This window comes from Pantherophis guttatus, chromosome 3, assembly GCF_059756535.1.
Source record: "Pantherophis guttatus breed Tessera chromosome 3, ASM5975653v1, whole genome shotgun sequence".
Taxonomy (NCBI): Eukaryota; Metazoa; Chordata; class Lepidosauria; order Squamata; family Colubridae; genus Pantherophis; species Pantherophis guttatus.
In genome coordinates, this window is record NC_142065.1 from 26,488,838 (window position 1) to 26,509,068 (window position 20,231).

The window sequence follows — 20,231 nt, forward strand, 5'->3', positions numbered from 1 at the left end:
AGTTGCTGAAATAGTTTAATGGTTTAATGGTTCTCTATTTGTTAAATTTATAACCTGTCTTTCTTCTAAGAACTCTACACTTCATATAGCATTGTCTCCTCCCATTGTTTCCTCCCACAGTTGCAATACTATGGATTAGTCTAGAGTAGGAAATTGACTCAAAGGCAGCCATTCTCTGGCTAACAATGGTCTTGAACCAGGGTCATCATCATCTTAATTCTACATGTTAATCACTGGCCTGGGACACTACAGTGATAATAGAATAACAGAGTTGGAAGGGACCTTAGAGGTCTTCTAGTTCCACCACTTGCTCAAGCAAGAGACCCTATACCATTTCAGACAAATGGCTGTCCAGTATCTTCTCAAAAGCCTCCAGTGATGGGGCACTCATAACTTCTGAAGGCAAGCTGTTCCACTGGTTAATTGTTCTCACTATTAGGAATTTTATCTTAGTTCTAGGTTACTTCTCTCTCTGTTCGGTTTCCATCCGTTGCTTCTTGTCTTGCCTTCCTGGTGCTTTGGAAAATACATTGACTCCCTCTTCTTTGTGGCAGCCCCTCAAATGTTGGAACATTGCTATCCTGTCACCTCTAGTCCTTCTTTTCACCAGACTAGACAAACCCAATTCCTGCAACCGTTCTTCATATATTTTAGCCTCCAGCCCCTAATCATCCTTGTTGCTTGTTTCTGCACTCTTTCCAGTGTCTCTGCATCTTTTTTATAATATGGTGACCAAAACTGGATGCAGTATTCTAAGTATGGTCTTACTAAGGCTTTATAAAGTGGTACTGATGCTTCACGTGAACTTGATCCTATCCCCTCTGTTAATGCAACCTAGTTGTAATGTGTAATGTGTAGATGTAATGTGGGTTTTAAGATGTAGAAATTGATACCTAAGGATTCTAATCTGAGGGATTTTAGGAGATGAATACAATTAATGTATTCCTAATTTTCGTCCTATTTTTAAATTAAGCTTGTGAAACTCTTTCCTGCCCCTCTTCTAAAGAAGAAAATATATATGTTCTGTTACTAGAATCATCAAGCATTTATTTCCTATTTGAAAAATCCATCCCTGATGCAAGTTCTTCTGCAATGTGGATAAGATAAGAGTACAAGAGTATTGGATGAATTTGCTCCTGACTGGACTTTACTCAATAACTAATCATAGGGTGTGTCATAGTTCTCCAAGAAGCTCTGAGAAATGAAGCGAGTAAAATGACATCTGTGAGGGAAGTGCAAAAGACAAAAATGATTGGACACAGTATAGGATTATGCTGATAGTAGTGAAATGAAGCCGCCTCCATTCACCGATAGGCTGATAGGACATATTTACAAAATTCTGTGTAAATCAGATTTTTAATATTTATTTTCAATTAGTCATAATATGGACATAATTGAATATTAAATTTGCTTAAAAGGGGTTATTAATACATGAAACACCTTCTCTTCTGAATCAATAAATGTGTCTTTACTTGTAGGGAGAGATGAAACCATGCAGGCTGTCAGACCATCTTTCCTTGACTATTTTGAGCAAAAGGAGAAAGAGAATTGGCAAAACAACTATGGAAGGCAGGTATCTGAAAGATGTTCCTCAGATTGGAGAGTTCCTCTGGATGGTGATTATGAATTCGTAAGTAAAATACTTTTGGCCTGTTCGTCAATTATAATTTCTTCTGTTTTTACTGATATAGAAAGAAATAGCCATTTCAAAGGCAAACTTGAAAAGCAACCAGAAAACACTTTAAAATATTTAAAAATGTAAAGAGTGTTTATTTAAAGCATACAATTTAAAAACATTTAGAATGCAAATAAAATCAACATGTTGTTCAACACGCTTATTTTCTGATTATATTACGGCTAAATCATTCAGTTACTGTGAAAATAGTATACAGATTGTCCTTAACTTACGTCCACAATTGAGCCTAAAATTTCCATTGCTAAGCAAGACAGTTGTTAAGTGAGTTTTGCCCCATTTCATGATCTTCCTGACATAGTTGTTAAGTGAATCACTGCAATTGTTAAGGTAGTAAAATGGTTGTTAAGTGAATCTGACTTCCCCATTGACTTTGTTTGTCAGAAGTTTCCAAAAGGGGATCACATGACCTGGGGACACAGCAACCATCATAAATACATGCCAGTTGCCAAGCATCTGAATTTTGATCATGTGACCAAGGGGATGCTGCATCAGTCATGTGAAAAACAGTCATAAATCACTTTTTGTTGTAACTTTGATCACTAATTGAATGATTATAAGTCAAGGAGTACCTGTATAACAATTTGGTTGCTAAATGGCTACCATTATTATGACCACTGTTGTTATGGGATCTCTCGGTAGAATATTTAGGGGACACGTTCTAGACTCTTTCCCAGGGCTGTCAAACACGTGGCCTGCGGGCCAGATGTGTCACGCACTGGCCACACCCGCTTTAGCAAAGAGGAAAAGTCCCAATATGTCACCTTACACTGCTGTGACACCGTGAGTTTTGACACCCTTGCTCTATCCTATAATACATTTTGAAAAGATGCAAAAATAAGAGGATCTAAATTTAACTGACTTGGTTTGATTGGGCTGTTACAGTGTTATTTGTCTTCTATTAACTAGTTTTGATTAAAACAATCTTCAGGCAAACGAACCTGAAGCTATAGTAATCATCTTGTTATTGAGATGTAGATTTTTAGCAAGTGTTTCTTGCAGCATTTTTAATACAATCTTTCTCCAAATCATTCCTTCAAGCCATACTAAAGAGAGAGAAGTGGGCCAAAGCAACCATCAGTTCTCTTTATTTGTCTCCTAAATATTGTTTAGCAGCCTTTCCTATCAGACTGCAGCACAGGGAAGCGTTCTGGAGCACAATTGACAGCCCACAAATATTTGACACTTCTTTTTCAGCTGATCATAAGATTGACCACTTTGGCTTTTTAAAGCTAATTTAGATAGTTGTAACAAGAGCTAAGCACAAAAGTTCCTGGGTCTGGATTTAGTTGCTTTCCGTTTCCTTCCCCATTCTTTTTTTTTTTCCCTTCTCAGGCCATTCTTTTTAGATTGTAAACTTGAGGTCAGGGACTGTCTCTTGTTTTTATTGATTTGTAAGCCTTTCTGGGAGTCTTTGTGGCTGAAAGGAAGGTATGAGTGCCATAAATAAATAATTACTTTGACATTGACAGAGCTTGGAAAATCATCCTAATTTTGTGTACCCTTGATAGATTGTAAGAAGCTGGTGTAAGAAATTAGATCTGCGTTGACAAGCTAAGTGCTTAAGAATCTGAATAAGATTATTGTGATGCTTTTGACCCTTTTGATTTTATGTAGATAAATTTCTTTCACGAACTGCAAAATTTATTCTGTATATCAAACCAGATTTCTGGTTGCTCAGACTGTAATTTTTATTAACACTTGGGCAGATAACTTTTCATCTACTCCTCCAGACCAGGGATCTTACTTAGAAGTTTTGCATGAAAAGTCTTAAGCATCTCTTTCAGAGTCATCTGCTTTTCTTAGAGGTGTCATTCACCACTTAGTGCTCAACTTTTAAAAACAGAATTCTGGTTGACCTAAATTGTTACTGAAAGAAATCTGTTATTTAAGATGTAGCCATGTTCTTGTTATATTATGTATACCACTTCGGTAGGAAGGTAACAGCATTCCGTGTGCCTTTGGCGTATAGCCATGCTGGCCACATGACCACAGAAATTGTCTTTGGACAACACTGGTTCCCTTGGCCAAGAAACAGAGTTGAGCATTGTGCCTAGAGTCAGACGTGATTGATAGGAGGGAAACCTTTAGCTTTACTTTTTATAGCTAATAGCTAAAGAAATACAGCAAAACTTTAGCATGAAAATTTGTAGGTGATAAGTGTTGGGTGGAAGAGTTCTGTGTGTAGAATTACTGATTACAGTAATGAAGAGCACTTGTAGTAATTTAATAGCAAGCTGTAGTAATTTAATAGCAAGGCTTGACTAGCATTATATCAGGTTATGCAATTAGTGACACTAATTGCACAACTTAATATAATGCTAGTCAAGCTTTGCTATTAAATTACTACAGTCTTGCAGTTTGAATAAATTCTTTTACTTTAGTAGGTTTTGTTGATAAGTGTTTCCTTCCCATCTTTCCTAAACTGCTCAGATTTTTATACCACAGAAAAGTTTTATATTGCATTTCTAATTTGCTTTAAACCTCTTTAAGATTGGCCTACTCAGATTCATTTCTAAATTGGGAGATGTCAAAAAGATGTAAAAGGATTGTGAAACTCAGTACAGGTTTACTCAAAATAGTGATGGAAAAAGGTATTCACTATGAATATTCATGCTTAAATGTGTACATGAACTTGGAAACTATAGTTATTATTACCTTAAGTTCTGTTTAATAAAGTAGTTATAAAAGATGACATTTTTGTTTATTTCATTTCCCTCAATGTAACCTGACAAAAATACGTTTGGGAAACACCATTAAGAATAACTACCTTCAGTTCTAGAAAATTTGTAGCCCTTGAAAAACATTAAAGACTACTGGGTGTTCTTTTATTACATTTCATGTTTTAAAAAAAAGTAGTTTCCTTTGATTCAATTTAAACTTCTGGACATTTTTATGTAGTTCTCTTGACAACAGTACAGGATATGTTTGCCATTAATCTAAGCCTTTTTTCCACAATCGTTTTTTGACTTCTAATGTAACTTTCAGCTCTGAGGTTCCCTGGAGATTTCTACCCAAAAAATCAGCAAAGTCACTTAGATGCCATCAACTAGCAAACTCAAGTATTTTTATTAACAGGTCTCTGTCCTGAATCCAAAGACATTTTTTTCCTGTCATATACTAAACCTCCTTTTAGCAAAAGAGACACCCCGCCCCCCTTGATATACTAAACATCCTTTTAGCATGTCATCCTATAACTGAATTTTCTGCTTACATAAATGCTGTAAATGCTAGACACCTTCAATGCTACATATTACTTTTAATTCGCCTTAACAACTTTAACAACAATATATATATAATATATATAAATATTATATAATACTTCAGCACTGGCCTGGTGTTTCCTGTGGCAATGCAGCACTTCAGATTTGAAGGAGAAATATGGTTTTGGATTACAGGGAGGTACCCCTATTGCATCTGTCAGCTACTGCTTTAGGAGAGGCATCCTTTCTTCTGGATTGAATGGCTGCCATCTACAGTTGCTACAGGATCCTTTAAGGAATTGTTGAGACATGTGTCCTTCTCTGAAATACATGTTTCTTTCTGTGTAGAGAGCCACAGAGATGGCCTTGAAGGCAATATACAGAAGCAACAAGGGCAGGGACATTCTTGAAGCCCAAGGGAAAGGAGATATTGTTAGGAAGAGACTTGAGTTGACTCATTCCTGACTAAGCAAACTAGCAACTAGCAAATGCAATTTTGGCCTTCCCATGGAATCAATTTTCTGATCTAGTCAAGCTCAGAGAGCTATTACTTCAAATCCAAAGCTTTTTGTAGTCCTAGTGCTGGCTACATTGAACATTTTAGAGCTAAGGTGCAGTAGATGTTTTTAAATGCACAGCAGTTATATAAAAAAAGGTCATTCGTGCTCTTGTTTTACAAAATATTGAAAGCAATCTATGTGTGCTATAGCAATAGCACTTAGACTTATATACCACTTTACCAGGGATGAAATCCAGCAGGTTTTGACAGGTTCTGGAGAACCAGTAGTGGAAATTTTGAGCAGTTTGGAGAACCGGTAGCGGAAATTTTGAGTAATTCGGAGAACTAGCAAATATCACCTCTGGCTGGCCCCAGAGTGGGTTGGGAATGGAGATTTTGCAATATCCTTCCCCCAAGAGTGGGGAGGGAATGGGGATTTGGCAGTATCCTTCCCCTGCCACGCCCACCAAGCCACACCAAGCCCACCAAGCCATGCCCACAGAACCAGTAGTAAAAAAATTTGGATTTCACCATTGCACTTTACAGTGCTTTACCAGCGCTCTCTAAGCGGTGTACAGAGTCAGCATATTGTCCCCAACAATTTGGGTCCTCATTTTTCCAATCTCGGAAGGATGGAAGGTTGAGTCAACCTTCAGCCTGGTGAGATTTGAACTGCCAAATTTATTTATTTAATTATCATATTTGTATACCGCCCTACTCCCGAAGGACTCAGGGCGGTGAACAGCCAAAATAAAATACAAAGACATACAAAAGTTAAAAACTATTAAAAAACAGATTAAATAATTTAGGCTTAAAAAATTAAAAACATCCCATTTATCTAAAAAACATTTAAAACCCAATTTAAAACCCAATTTAAAAGGGAGAGTTAGGCCAGACCAGCCTGTTGGAATAAAAACGTTTTTAGGGTGTGGCGGAAGATGTGTAAGTCTTGGATCCTCCGTATCTCTGGGGGGAGCTCATTCCAGATGGCAGGTGCCCCCACAGAGAAGGCTCTCCCCCTGGGGGCCGCCAGTCGACATTGTTTGGCCGATGGCACCCTGAGGAGCCCCTCTCTATGGGAGCAAACTGGTCGGTGAGAGGCTACTGGTGGCAGAAGGCGGTCTCGTAAGTACCCTGGTCCTGAGCCATGGAGCGCTCTAAAGGTGGTAAACAAAACCTTAAAGCGCACCCGGAAGACCACTGGGAGCCAGTGCAGCTCGCGCAGGAGGGGGGTCACATGGGAGCGCCACATCGCTCCCGTTGCCACCCGCGCGGCCGCATTGCAGATAGCCGGCAGTCAGCAGAAGGAATCTGCAATAACATATACATTTACATATTCCATTTTTTATTTATTTAATCAGTTTAAGTGTCCCTACATCTAGCGAATGTGGCTTTGGGCAGCTAACAACATATTATAAGCAATGAAAAAAACCAATCTCAATGCCCTGGTCATTTAAAAGAATAATAACATCTCATGATATCTAACTTCCAATTTTGAGGCCATGGGGTATATATCCAGATCTTCAGTGCTTTGCAAAAGGCCAGTAGCATCAAGGCCGGTGACCAGTCATGGAACTCACTGCAGAGAATTTAGTGCTTTAGCATTTGAGACAACAAATATTACATCTAATCAATCCAGGGCCATAGATTGGCTGTAGAAAATATTGAATAGTGTTTGAATCTTTATAGGTTTTTAACATATGTTGTAAACGTCCAGGCTAAATTATACAAATTTGTATATTAGATCATTAAGTAATTCTTGTGTCCCTACTAGTTTCTCCTCCAACAGCAACTCTAAAGTTTTTCCTAGTCCTACTATGTCAGATGCTAAAGGCCAGGTTTTGAATCTTTAGTAAGCAGAGTGTGTTTTCTGTAGAAAACTTTTACAAAAGAATAGGGCTGAAATGAAGGTCTTTTATTTTCCTCAAGCATATTTCACTTTCTAAGATTTGATATATTAAATGCTTCAGAAGAGCTCTCAAAGAATGTAAATGGTCTTACCAGTTGCACAGAGGAAACATCTATTATTATTTATGGAAATGATTGATAGTGAGGCTTTTTAAGAAGCCAAATGATTTACTGTTTATTGATTAATGAAAATATGTTCTGGTTTACAATGACCAACTTGCCTGATGATGTATTACTTTTTTGTGCTGATGTTTTTTTTTTTTTGTCTTACAATGCTTTCGTATCTTGCTTTTTTTTTTTATACACACCACTCAAATTGTTTTTTTTTTAAATAAAACTTGATGTTTCTCCTTCTAATCTTCCTTGACGGCAATCAAATTTGGAGGACAGTTTGATGCCAAACAAGTTTATTTTTAAAATCTGATTACTGCAAGGAGGTCATATTCACAAGGGAATCACAATTTATATAATTTTTATTTTATAGCCCCAGTCAGTCAGCTCTGGGTAAAACATCAAATGACAATCCAAAGAAAAACTCAGTACTATCAGATGAACATAGCATAACTTAAAATGGCAATATCCAGTTCTTAGAAAATTCTTTCTCCCTTACTTCATTTAGAATAAAATAAAATAACAGGGTTAGAAGGGACCTTGGAGGGTTAGGGTCTTCTAGTCCAACCCCCTGCTCAGGCAGGAAATTCTATACCATTTCAAACAAATGGTTGTCCAATCTCTTGTTAAAGTTTCCAGTGTTGGAACATTCACAACTTCTAGAGGCAAATTGTTCAACTGATTAATTGTTCTAACTATTGGGAAATTTCTTCTTAGTTCTAGGTTTAGTTTGGGGGAAGGCCTTCCATTGAAATCAGTGTTGAAGAAGTAGATGAAGCTATAAAGATTTTTCCTTTCCTCTACATCTCATATGTTCTCCAGTGCTGCAATGGGTCTTGAAAGTCTCCTACTGCCACTAAGACAAATTATAGCATCTTGGGAGAATCTCAGCCTACGTGAAATGGTTGCATGAGAGGCGGGGGGGAGGGAGGGGAAGCAGGACTTTTTACTGACTCTGATAGATTTTTTTTTATCTTCGTCTTTTCCTGTGACTGATTGCAAGGCAATCTAGACACTTAGAGACTTAGTTTTTCAAATAAGTGAGGGGAAATCCTTACAATATCTCTATTTGTGATAAATTAATATTTTAAACAAGGAAAATGGTTTAATAACATTGATTTCACCCAGATGTAAATGATCCTGCTTTAATTGTTTATGTGGGCTGAACGCTGTGTTCATAATGAACAAGTTTTGCTTCATTTGCTGCATTTAGAACTCTCCAGATCGATGACATTTTGTTCCAAGATCCAAAAGGTGTATGTTGTTCTAACTTTAGAATAAAACTGACCACACATGTGAATATGTTTTGAGCTTGTAACATTTGAAAAGATCCTTCAAAGTCAGAAGCCATAGCATTTCATAACATTGGCATATCTTGGAAAGGTAAGATATTGTGATTAAAAGATTATAAGAAAACAATATGGATAATGGATAATTTTATGGATTCCATAAAATTAGAATTAATGTCTACTTTTTAAAAAGTTTTTTGTAACGAGCATATAATTATATAAGGTTTACGGGTAGTCCTCAGGTTACAATGGCAATTGGGACAGGCATTGCTGGCACTAAATAATGCAGTCGTAAAGCACAAGTCAAATGATCCATTGCTTAGCAGCAACAGTCTCAGCAATCCAGGTTGCTGTTATAACCATATATAAGCAGCAGGGGCACCAGGTAAGGAGAATGGGGATGGGGACAGGTGCAGGCTCTGCATAAGTGTGGGGAGCGCAAGAGAAGCAGGCTTGTGTTTGTGCTTGTGATACTGCACAGGGAGACCAGACAAAGGAGATTGTGGGTTGGTGTGAGCACAGGGAAGCCAGGGACACTTAACAAAGTGACTTGTCCTGGATTTCTTTTCTTTTAGGGTCAAGTCCTAAGCAAAAATTAAAAATCACCTCACCCAGCTCCCATCACTGTCCACTCACACCACTCCAGCACAATCTTGGTTTCTTCAGCTTCCCCTGCTTCACGGCAGCCATAATGGCTGCCTCGTCTTTGTCTTTGGCAAAGAGGGCCTGGTGGCTCAGCAGACTGATAGCATTGTGATTAACACCAGCTGTCTGCAATTATTGTAAGTTCGAATCTCACCAGGCTCAAGGTTGACTCAGCCTTCCATCCTTTCTAAGGTAGGTAAATTGAGGACCCAGTTTGTGGGGGCAATAAGCTGACTTTGTATAAATATACAAAAGTATGAAGGTTATTGCTTAACGCATTGTAAGCCGCCCTGAGTCTCCGGAGAAGGGCGGCATATAAATCAATTTTTTTTAAAAAAAAAAAAGAGGGAAGAAACCCTGGGTCCAGCAGGAGAGCTGCTGCTCTCCGCGACCTGCAGGGTGCCCCTCCTTTGAGTGTCACCCCTACGGAGTGACTTTGGGGGGGCCCTCCAACAAAAAGGATTTGGCGTGGGGATGCGGAGCCCCACTCCCCTGCATTGATCTCGCAGCAACATCAAACCGCCTTAACAGAGTGACTTGTGAGTTTCCCTACCAGCTTCTCCGTAACTGTCGAGTGTCAAACAACCCCTCGACACAATATCCTGTGCAGCACAGGTGGTTCCAAGTGGGGCTGACAGTAACTTTGCTTGTGGAAAGCCTGGCAAGGAAGGTGCCAAATCGTGATCATATGACCATGGGGTGCTTCCTTAATACTTTTTTGGAGTTTTGAAAGCAGACACTGATACTGTTTGCAAAAATATAATCTTTTTTCATTGAGGTTTTTTTTTTTGTTATGTTTGCAACCAGGGTGGATAAAAATCAATGATTTTTTTAAAAAAATCAAAAAAATCAGATTTTTTTGATTTAAATCGGATTTTTTTGTTTTTTATCGAATTTATTTTAATAAAAATCTTTTGGGGTAAAAATCTATCGTAAGATAGTTTTCTATTTAAGATACATAAATAATTTAGCTTATTCAGCATGAAATGGAGCTTAGTTATGTAGCATGAGGCTGTATATTCTGCAACACGGGGACTATCGGTGAGTCAACATGGGTCAAAGGAGTAGCAGAGATGACAGTTGCTCTTTAAAAATTATGATTTAAATCGAGTTGATTTAAATCAAGCCTTTTTACTAGTGATTTAAATCAACTCGATTTAAATCAAATCCACCCTGTTTGCAACCCAACTTACTATAAAGACTCCTAGTGTTTGAACATTGTTTATAACAGAAGATCATATTAAGAATGTTTTGGTTTCCTATATCTAGTATGAATAGCTAAACTGATTCAATTTAAGCTCTCATTTTAGTGAGATTATATTCTTCAGTTTTATGTTTGCCCTCTTAAACTACGTATAAAAATAATAAAATTTAAAAAAAGGTAAGGAATAAATTTTTTAAAATAAGAAATGGTACAAAATATGTCACTTACAAAAGCCACCAAAAGAGGTTTGACTAACAAGATTCGATTGGAATGTTTGCCAATCTACTTTTGAAATAGACTCTTTTCTTGACCTCGGTGAACCGAGCTCCCAATTAGCTACTGTATTTGTGCAGCAGTGTCATTGAGGTGTTCTACAAGCTTGAGAAATGTGATCTCATTCTGGCTGTATGTCTTACAATGAATCACTAAGCAGGGACATTTTGCTTCAAAAGATGGCTCCTTACTTCCTTTGTAAATCATTTAAGACCATCACTAATATAAAAGGATGAAAGGAATCCAGCCACCCGCTTCCTTGGTTTAATGGCCATGTCAGAGCAGGCTTTGGTAGTTATATTTCTCACAAAAGCGCTCCAAGATAGTTTGGAATGAGAATATTGACAAAACCAACTCAGTGTGTTTCATGATTGAGGATCTAATTTTTTTTAATGTAATCGGAGTACAACTTTTTGCCATCAATTACAGAATATTTGTAAAGCTGAAGTAAGGTTGAATGCAACATGACATATAAACAAAAGATAACTGGGTGAGACTAAAGTTCTAATTGACCAACTTTCTCTCTTCATATTGCCCAACTAGATGTTTATGTTAGGCTGCAAACAATAAAACTGGATACCATTTTTTGTGCTTCCTAGTAAATTTTATTTTATTTTATTTTATTTATTAGATTTTTATACCTCCCCCTCTCCCGAAGGACTCGGGACGGTGAACAGCCAAAATTAAAAAACATACAATATAAACATTAAAATACGTTTAAAACAGAATTAAATCCAAAATGGCTCCCCAATTTAAAACGCCTTACCCATGCCCCTATAAATAAGACGAATTTAAAATTTAAAAATTTAAAATTTCCACATTTAAAAAGGGGGAAGATTTAGTCCAGGCCAGCTTGATAAAATAGAAAAGTCTTAAGCGCGCGGCGGAAGGTGCGCAGATCCGGGATCCTACGTATCTCCAGGGGGAGCTCGTTTCAAATCGTAGGTGCCCCCACAGAGAAGGCTCTCCCCCTAGGGGCCAACAGCCGACATGATGGTTAGAGGTATATTATTTCTGATTCTGGAGGCAATATATCACTATAGTAACTGGTAATCACTGATAGCCTCAGCCTGTATATATTTGTTAACTCCTTTTGAAAGTTTACTGGCACAAAATTGCCCAAATCTTGCATTATTCATTTTCATTAAAAGATTTTAGGAATGGTCCTGAGAAAGGATGAAGCATTTTTCTGTTTACTTTCACACATTGCCTAATTTTATATATCTTTATTTTGTCATCCCTTTATTCTGAAATATTGCAATTTTGATGTCTGAAAAAACATCACTATAGTTTTCCCCCAGAGTATTTTTTTTCCTGCTCTTCAGTGTGTTTTGCATGTTATAACAATTGTTATAACAATTGTTGCATGTTATAATATTCCCAATATGATAGCAACATGGATTATCAGGTTATCCACCCAAAATCCAGATTAGTTTTCCTGGTCAATCACTGTCAGGCCCAAATCCAAAGACAACACAGTGAAATCCAATCAACTGAATTATTTTTTTGCTTATACCTAATAGACAGAATCTTGCCAGAATCTTGTTGTCAATATTTGTTGTCAGTATTTTCTGAATGCATGGATTATTACAATGTACTCTATATGAGACTTCCCTTGAAAAGCAGTCAGAAGCCACAGCTGGTACCAAATGTTGTGGTATATGTAATTATAGACAAGTGTTGTTAGATACAGTTGACACTTTTGCTCCATGAGCTACTTGGCTTTTGTGAATTGCTCAGCTTCTGAGTGCAGTTCAAGGTGTAGGTTATTACTTATAAAGCTCTCCATGGCATAAAGCCTGATTTTCTAAAGACCACTGGTCTTCCATGGTTTTTGCCCAACCTGTATGCTGTTGACATGCTCCTTATCTCATCCATAAAGGATAGTCACCTGATGAGACCTAGGAGGCATATTTTTTGGAACACCATTCTTCTATCAGATAAACCTAGTCCCCACCCTGGCCATCTTCAAAAGACCTGTGAAAATGTAATCTAGGCTTTGGGTTAGAATGGGTAGTCAATCTGATGTGTTTGATTATCTTTTAATGGTAGTTTTTCTTAAGGAATTTGGGTTTTTTAAACTGTATTTGTTATTTTTACTGTACACCCTCTAAAGCAGGGGTCTCCAACCTTGGCAACTTTAAGCCTGGTGGACTTGCAAGTCCTGGGAGTTGAAATCCGCCAGGCTTAAAGTTGCCAAGGTTGGAGACCCCTGCTCCAGAGTTATAGAGTTTGGCAACTTTATTTCTAAATAAAATGTATCCCTCATCCTGGTAAGATTGTTTGGTAATAACCGGTTTCTGTGAACGATGTAACTGGTTTTAATATTCTAGTTTAAATTAAATAGCAAAAGTATGTCAGGTTAGAAGTGAAGAATACTATATAAAATTAGAAGTAGGATAGTTAAGGATGCAATCATACTGCAGCTGTTTATTATAAAGCTTCTTTTGCTCCTTTGTGAAAGGAGCAAAAGAGTGTGATTGTTTTTCTTTATTCCAATGTATGTATGTAGATTTTCCTAAGTATTTATACCCACTTCTTCTGCCTTTCAAGTTTCTAATTTGTGAATTAATATAGTTCCATGGGGTCCTTGGTGCTCTCTGAGCTTGGTTGTTTTCTTGTAGACATTTCATTACCAAACTAGGTAACATAATCAATGCTAGCAGAAGTTACGATATTAACTTGTTTAGTAATGAAATGTCTGCATGAAAACAACCAGTTCAACCCTGAGCTACAAATAATTGTCTTCTAATATAGTTCAAGAATGACTGCAAGAAAAGTATTGCAACAAGGAGTATATGAAATAATGTGAGATCTTTAAAATATGTGCATTATATAAAATTTTATTAAAGTAAATTTTCTTAAATCTAAGTTTGAAAGCTAGGCTACCTGTGATTTCTTTTTACTGTCGGCTGTAAGTAATTACTCATGCGTAATTCAGAATGTATTAATGTAATCCAATTCAGTGAAACTATCCCCATGGGCCAGATATATTTTTTTCCTGCAGAGGATTGATTCAGGCTCTTAGAAGCTCGATATGGTTAATGTGTCGGTAAATTGAAACTGCAAGATTTGATTTCTCATCAATTGTGAATGCTATGGAATCAGTTCTTGCAGCTTACAAAGTCTTCTGTGTCTTAAATATCCTGTGTCCTATGAATGTCCCTTCCCTATTAAAAGTTTGCATTTCAGTATCTGTATAATGTATATCTATCAGTACTGCCCAATAGCAGAATAAAGATTAATATTGTCTGTAGAAAGGGAATTTAAATGCACAAAGCCTATATTGTTTATGTTACTGATATATATTTGTCCAATTTGTATATATTTGTCCATCTTTTGGACCCCTGATGGCTTACAACAGTATACAAAAATACAATATAAACCTACAATAAATAAATAAAATAATACAATTCATAGTATTCATAGAATTATTAATAGAATAATTATTATTCATATAATTATTCTATAATTATTCATATATATTATTAATTATTCATGTAATTATTCATAGCATAAGCAAAAACATTTTCTTCAAGGACTCTCTGACGAATATTTTCTTCAAATAAGGCAGAAATTTTTGAAGGGTTGTGTTATTAAAAGTTCGTGTACATGAAGTTCGGAGCTTAGTAATTTGATTTATTGCTTCATTAAGTATTAACTACTTTGCTGTCTAAAATCAGAAAATGAAGTATTTATTTTGAGGAGAAAATATGCCCACGTGAAACAGCCAACAATTTCTCAATTTGTAAGTATTTTAATGCTTCAACTACAATAAATGGCTATGCAACAAAGGTCTGTGTTTCATTTTTGTTGATCCTGAGATGCTGACCTTTGCTTTTTTAATTCAATTACAGGGTAGGATTAATGGAAGAAAGACAGCGTCCTTTGTGTGTTATTAGATTAAATTATCAAAGCCTTTTGATGTCCTTTAAAGATTTATTAGATGAAATGCTTGTAATTGGCTTTTGTGAAACAAGACAGTTGAGACACCCTGACATTTCTTCCCTTCCAAGCAAGCTTGTATCAAAATCAAAATGCTAGCAGAAATTAAATTTGTTCTAGCATGAGCAAATTGAAGACGTATTTTCCAAAATGTGGAATTTGCATGCATTTCTTCATCATTTTTTCCCTTCGAACATTTGTATTAAAATTACTATTTTCTTTTACATCTAACCCAAAGGTGCTTTTTTCAAGAGGCATCTGGACTTTCTGTTTTTCTTTGAAGACATTTCACTCTGAGCTGAAGAAGATTCATGGTTGGGAGATGAAACGTCTTCAAAGAAAAACCAGACAGTCCAGTTGCCTCCTGAAAAAAAAACACCTTTGGGACAACCATGACCTGGATGACTAAGAATCTCCATAGACTTTTACATCTAAGCAGGGACATTTAATTTGATATCAGTTAAATAATTTGTAAATGTGAAGTTGTTATGAATAGGTAGTTCAGATCAGGCAAAATTCCTATAATATATCTTTGAATGCTAACAATTAACATTAGCCTTGATCTAATTCATATAGTGTACAAAAATATAGTATAGAAAATTCTATTCACTTAGAATTGCAATAACACCTAGGTATCAAAAGTCTGGGCCCTATGTTACAAATGAAAAGGAAATGAGTCATAAGATCATGCACTTTAAAATCTTTCTAGTCCTGTAAGAATGAAATTAGGATATCTATTTTTCATTAGAGAATGAAAAGGTACAAAGACAGGAGCTCAAAACTCATTGTTGCTTTTCCTGAGGCAATACCTGATAAAGAAATAAAGCATGGCCATTATGCATATCCTGCCGCAGCTCTTTGGGACTGACTGAATAATGACAACACTAGACAATTTATTTATCATTGTAATTTATTGTTAATGCAAAATTAAGCTATTTATTATAATTGCTTTACTTGTGTTATTAGCCGTAGCCAATTAGAATCTATTAACAGCTGAGACGAGGGTAAACCAAAATACTACATAATCATATGATTTCTTTAATCCAGATTCTAATACTTACATTTCTGTGCAGAAGAATTGGTCAAAGCAAATAGAACAGAAGCATCAAACTGTTCAAGTGAGAATAAATATTCTATTAATTTTCTGTTTTCTTTTTATGACTTGATTTTAGTAAATCATATTTCTTTTTCAGAAGCACTGCAGGATTTCAGTTCAATTTACAATCAGAAGTCTGAATTTCCCCAGTGCAGTGAATTTCCCTTTCATAAGCTCAACATAGTTGCGTACAAATTCATGCACTCACTGTTTTGGAACAATGGTTATGTAGCATGCTACGTAAAATTCAAATGAACCATACCGTTTACCCTATTTTTTAATGGAGTAAGCCACTGTATTTCGGTGTCTCATAAAACTGGATTAGCAAGGCAAATCTGTTCCGTAAAATTGGGAGTAGGCAGTGGACTACTTACATTTTGGGAGTATCACATTTGATATCCTATAAATTGAATATGTCTTGAGAAGTTATTGATGAGTGGGATCTCTCAAAGTTGCTCTCAAAGTCTATGTTAAATTTGACCTAAAAGCAAGTTTACTTGTGTACCTGGATTCAATTTAACATTCTGTTAGATCATCACAATAATGCTGAAACCTGGTAGTGAACTGTTGTGAGTATATGGAGCCTGATTACTGTTCTTTAAACTCCCAACTTCTTTTCCTGAACCATTTTTAAAAAATCAGGGCAAAATCATATTTATCAAAATAACAGAGTGATTGAACTTAAATGAGTGTTGAAATGAGTGCTGGTCACAACAAATTGGTGAACTAGTGAATTGGTGATGTTTATTTATTTAAGAAAAATTATATGGCTGCCCAATTCACTCTTGGTGACTCCTGATGACTTATAACAATAAACTCCCAGTACAAAAAACAATAACCCCCCATCGCCCTGACAACAACAATCAGCTGAGCCACTTGATGAGCCCCATATCATTCTGGGATCTGCAGCCGCAGAATCATGCTTTCTCTTGTGACCTAGACCCAAGTAGTTATTACCAGACACAATCAGTCCTAAACAAGCATATTTTATTAGAACAGCTGAGAATTACTTCATTCTCAGCTTAGTCCAAATTAATTCCAAAACAAGTCCTTCAGAAAAAGTCCTTCGACCTTATCACAAACCTTTGTCTTCTTTGGCATCCTGCCAAAGGCTTTTCTTGGCAAAGCCCCACGAAGTTCAGAAACAAGAGACGCCAACAAGAAACAAATGTAGCAACATTACTTTTCTACAAAGAGCCCAAGAGCCTTTGCTGCTCTTTTAAGTCTTATGGGAAGGGCCAATCATCTCCTGGCCTTACTCCCGAGTCGTCCTTTTTGCTTTAGCTGGTCTTGCCTTCTAGCAGCTCTTCACATGCATGCAATAGGAACAGGATCCTCCTGTTCCTCTGCCTCTCTGCTATCCGTCTCTGGAGGTTCCGGAGTCCGTGCATCGCTCCCAGATGGCACTGGCCCCATCTCTGCCTCTGATGCAGAGCCCTCGTCTGGGCCTTCCCCTGACTCCAGGACTGGCCCATTGTCCTCCCCAGCCTCCTCACTGTCCGACTCTGCTGCCAGCTTCGCAGGCTGCTGGTGGACCACAACACTTTTAGGGCCATGCGAAAGAATGTCAAAGTGGGGACCAATCTTATCTTTGCAGGAATGATGTTCCACAGGAAGGGTGCCACCGTGGAGAAGATCCTTCTTCTTGATCTTGCTAGATGGACCTCCTTAGGAGAGGGGACCTATAGCATTCCCTGCCTTCTCTCTGGTGGGTTGAGTAAATATGACTGGGAAAAGATGTTCATATTTAATACGCACATTTTTCCCCTTGGGCCCCTGTGAATGAAGAAACACTAATTCAGTTGCCTGGTAGCAAAACAAAATAACCCATCATAAGGAATTCTGCAGACACTATTTTCCTTTTTCCCAGGCTATCTGGAGTCCCTCCCTTGTTTAAAAATCAAGATGCTTAGTTGAGCCTAAAGAATTACGGGTATGTGCCTCCACATTACTGATTAGGTGGCTGTTTGTCTTCTAAAGAGAGCTGCTACTTAACCCAAAGTAAATATTCTAGGCAACCTTTTCACACGTTAAATGGATTCCCATATTTTTCATGCCAAATTTTAACATATATTAAAGTGTCTCAGGTCTTCCAGTCCTTGATAAGGGAACTGCAGCTTAGAATAAAGTAGTTTTCCCCACCACTTTCTAATATCCTGAACCAAAATGCAATGTACATAGTGTTATGAATGCACTCCGTGTGGCTGGTTACAGTATCTCCTCATCCAATAAGCCTAAATTATTAAGCTGCATTAAGAGTAGATGCTTGTGCTAAGATTTTTTACTTTTTAGATCTTCTAAAATATTAATAACTTTCCATGTTGCAAATTTACAGGAATTCCCACATAGCACTTGATGTTCCTTTTCAATTGTTTCCAGTCTCTGATACTTTCTGGTCACATCATCTTATTTCATAGTTTGTGCTATGACTAGGATATATACACATAAATATTTAAGACCTGATCCTGTTGGCTAAAATATCTAATTTGGCCTTTTGTAAAAAATGTGACATCTTGCCATTTCAGAAAATTTCTTTTCAATGTTTAAAAAAACCAGGGTAGTGTACAATAAGAAAGTAACTATCAACTGCTAAGAGGCCTACAAGAATAGATTCCAGAATTATTTCTTCCATCTCTTGTCTCCTGACTTAGTTCATCAGAGTAGTTGAAGCAGTTTCTCTGTAAAGGATGAAATCCGATGGAAGTGGATTCTGATAATTAATCTCATCCATTATTATTTAGAGCCCTTTGTCTCTAGTGACACCAGTTTTAATTTAAACAGTCTGAGATAATGTATCTTTATGATGACTTGCAGTTGTTTAGCAGTTAGACCTAACGCAATGATTGAAGAAACAGAGAAACTTCTGCATCTGCTCATCTATGTCTGTAAAAATTGGCTCAGTGTTGCTGAGGATTGGTCTTTTTTCCTGGAATGTGAATTGAGTTCATATTAATTGCTGACCAAGTTTTTGAACCCGTTTGCCAATACTTAAACTGAGCATGTAGTCTTGATCAACTTTCTCAGACTTGGTGGCATCAAAATGTGTTGGCACTGCGGCTTCCAAAATTTCCTAACACCATAGCACCATGATGGCAAACCTATGGTGGCACGTGGAACCATATCAGTGGCTACGCAAGCTCAGCTCTGTTGTGCATATGCGCACCAGCCAGCTGATTTTCAAGCCTTCTGGGCCCACCAAAAGTAGGGAAACAGGCTGTTTCCTGCCTCCAGAGGGCCTCGGGGGTGGTGGGGAAAGCCCGTTTTTTGCTGTCCTCAGGCTCCAGAGCCTTTCTAGTAGTCTGGGGAGGGTGAAAACGGCCTTCCCCACCACCCCTGGAGGCACTCTGGAGGCCAGAAATGGCCTGTTTGCCAGCTTCCGGTGGGCACATAGAATTATGGGTGTGGGCACACATGCGCGACCCCCCCGCCCCCCCGCGATGGCAAAAAGGTTAGCCATCACTGCCATAGCACGTACCCTGCTAGAAGAGAAGAGGTTTATTTGAAAAGGAGCTTATATGTATTGATTCCAAAAGTCTTGTAGTTAAAATTATTGAAGCAGAAACCGCTGTGATCTTGTAACTTGGCAGCTTTAAGACTTGTGTACTTCAAGTCCCAGAATTCTCCAGCCAGCTATGCTGGAGTCCACAAGTCTTAAAGCTGCCAACTTTGAAGACCTCTGCATAAAATGTTAAGTAATAGTCATATTTCTGCCAAAGACTAAAATTAAGTCATATCTATATTCAAATGTGGCAGCTATTTTGTGCTTGGTCTGTACTGATGCTGTTTCTAGAAGATTCAAACATCCTGCCCTGTTCATGATTGTGTAGTACAGGCTTTAAAAATGTTTACTTAGTAGAATATTGATCCCTAAAACTTGTCAATATTGTAGAATCCCTGGTTAATGACATGACCTGTCTTCTGTGCATTGTGATGCAAATCAATTGGGAAGTTGGATTCAGGGGTGAGATTCAGTCAGTAGTTGTGATCTGCGGGTGGCCCGCCACCCGGGCACTATTCTGTCCTATTTAGCTGCGCTTTTTAAGCCGCGCACATGCATGCAAGTGCATGTGTGAACAAAGTGCATATGCAGAAGGCCACACGTGCACTCACATTTTCAGTCCTGGAGCAAACCAGTTGTTAAATTATGTGAAGCCCACCTTTGGCCGGATTCATTTAATATCCATGGTGAATCACTTATTGTCCATGGTGATTCATTTAATGACCATGGTAAAATGTTTGTAAAATTGGATCTGATCACATGATGGTTTGCTTTATGACTGCACTGGCTTACACAGAAATCCAACTGTGGTCAGAGCTGCGGTGGCGCAGTGGTTAGAGTGCAGTACTGCAGGCTACTTCTGCGTA

The 20,231-nt window shown here is 37.5% G+C and overlaps 1 protein-coding gene across 2 annotated transcripts in view; it reads left to right on the forward strand.

Annotated features, from left to right (window-relative positions):
• STK4 (serine/threonine kinase 4) overlaps positions 1-20,231 on the forward strand; it is a 73,190-nt gene that overhangs the window by 42,874 nt on the left and 10,085 nt on the right. For both annotated transcript variants that reach the window (XM_034413893.3, XM_034413892.2), the window contains exon 10: positions 1,479-1,630. In XM_034413893.3, the coding sequence (XP_034269784.1) occupies positions 1,479-1,630 (152 nt within the window). The remainder of the gene's footprint in view (positions 1-1,478; positions 1,631-20,231) is intronic.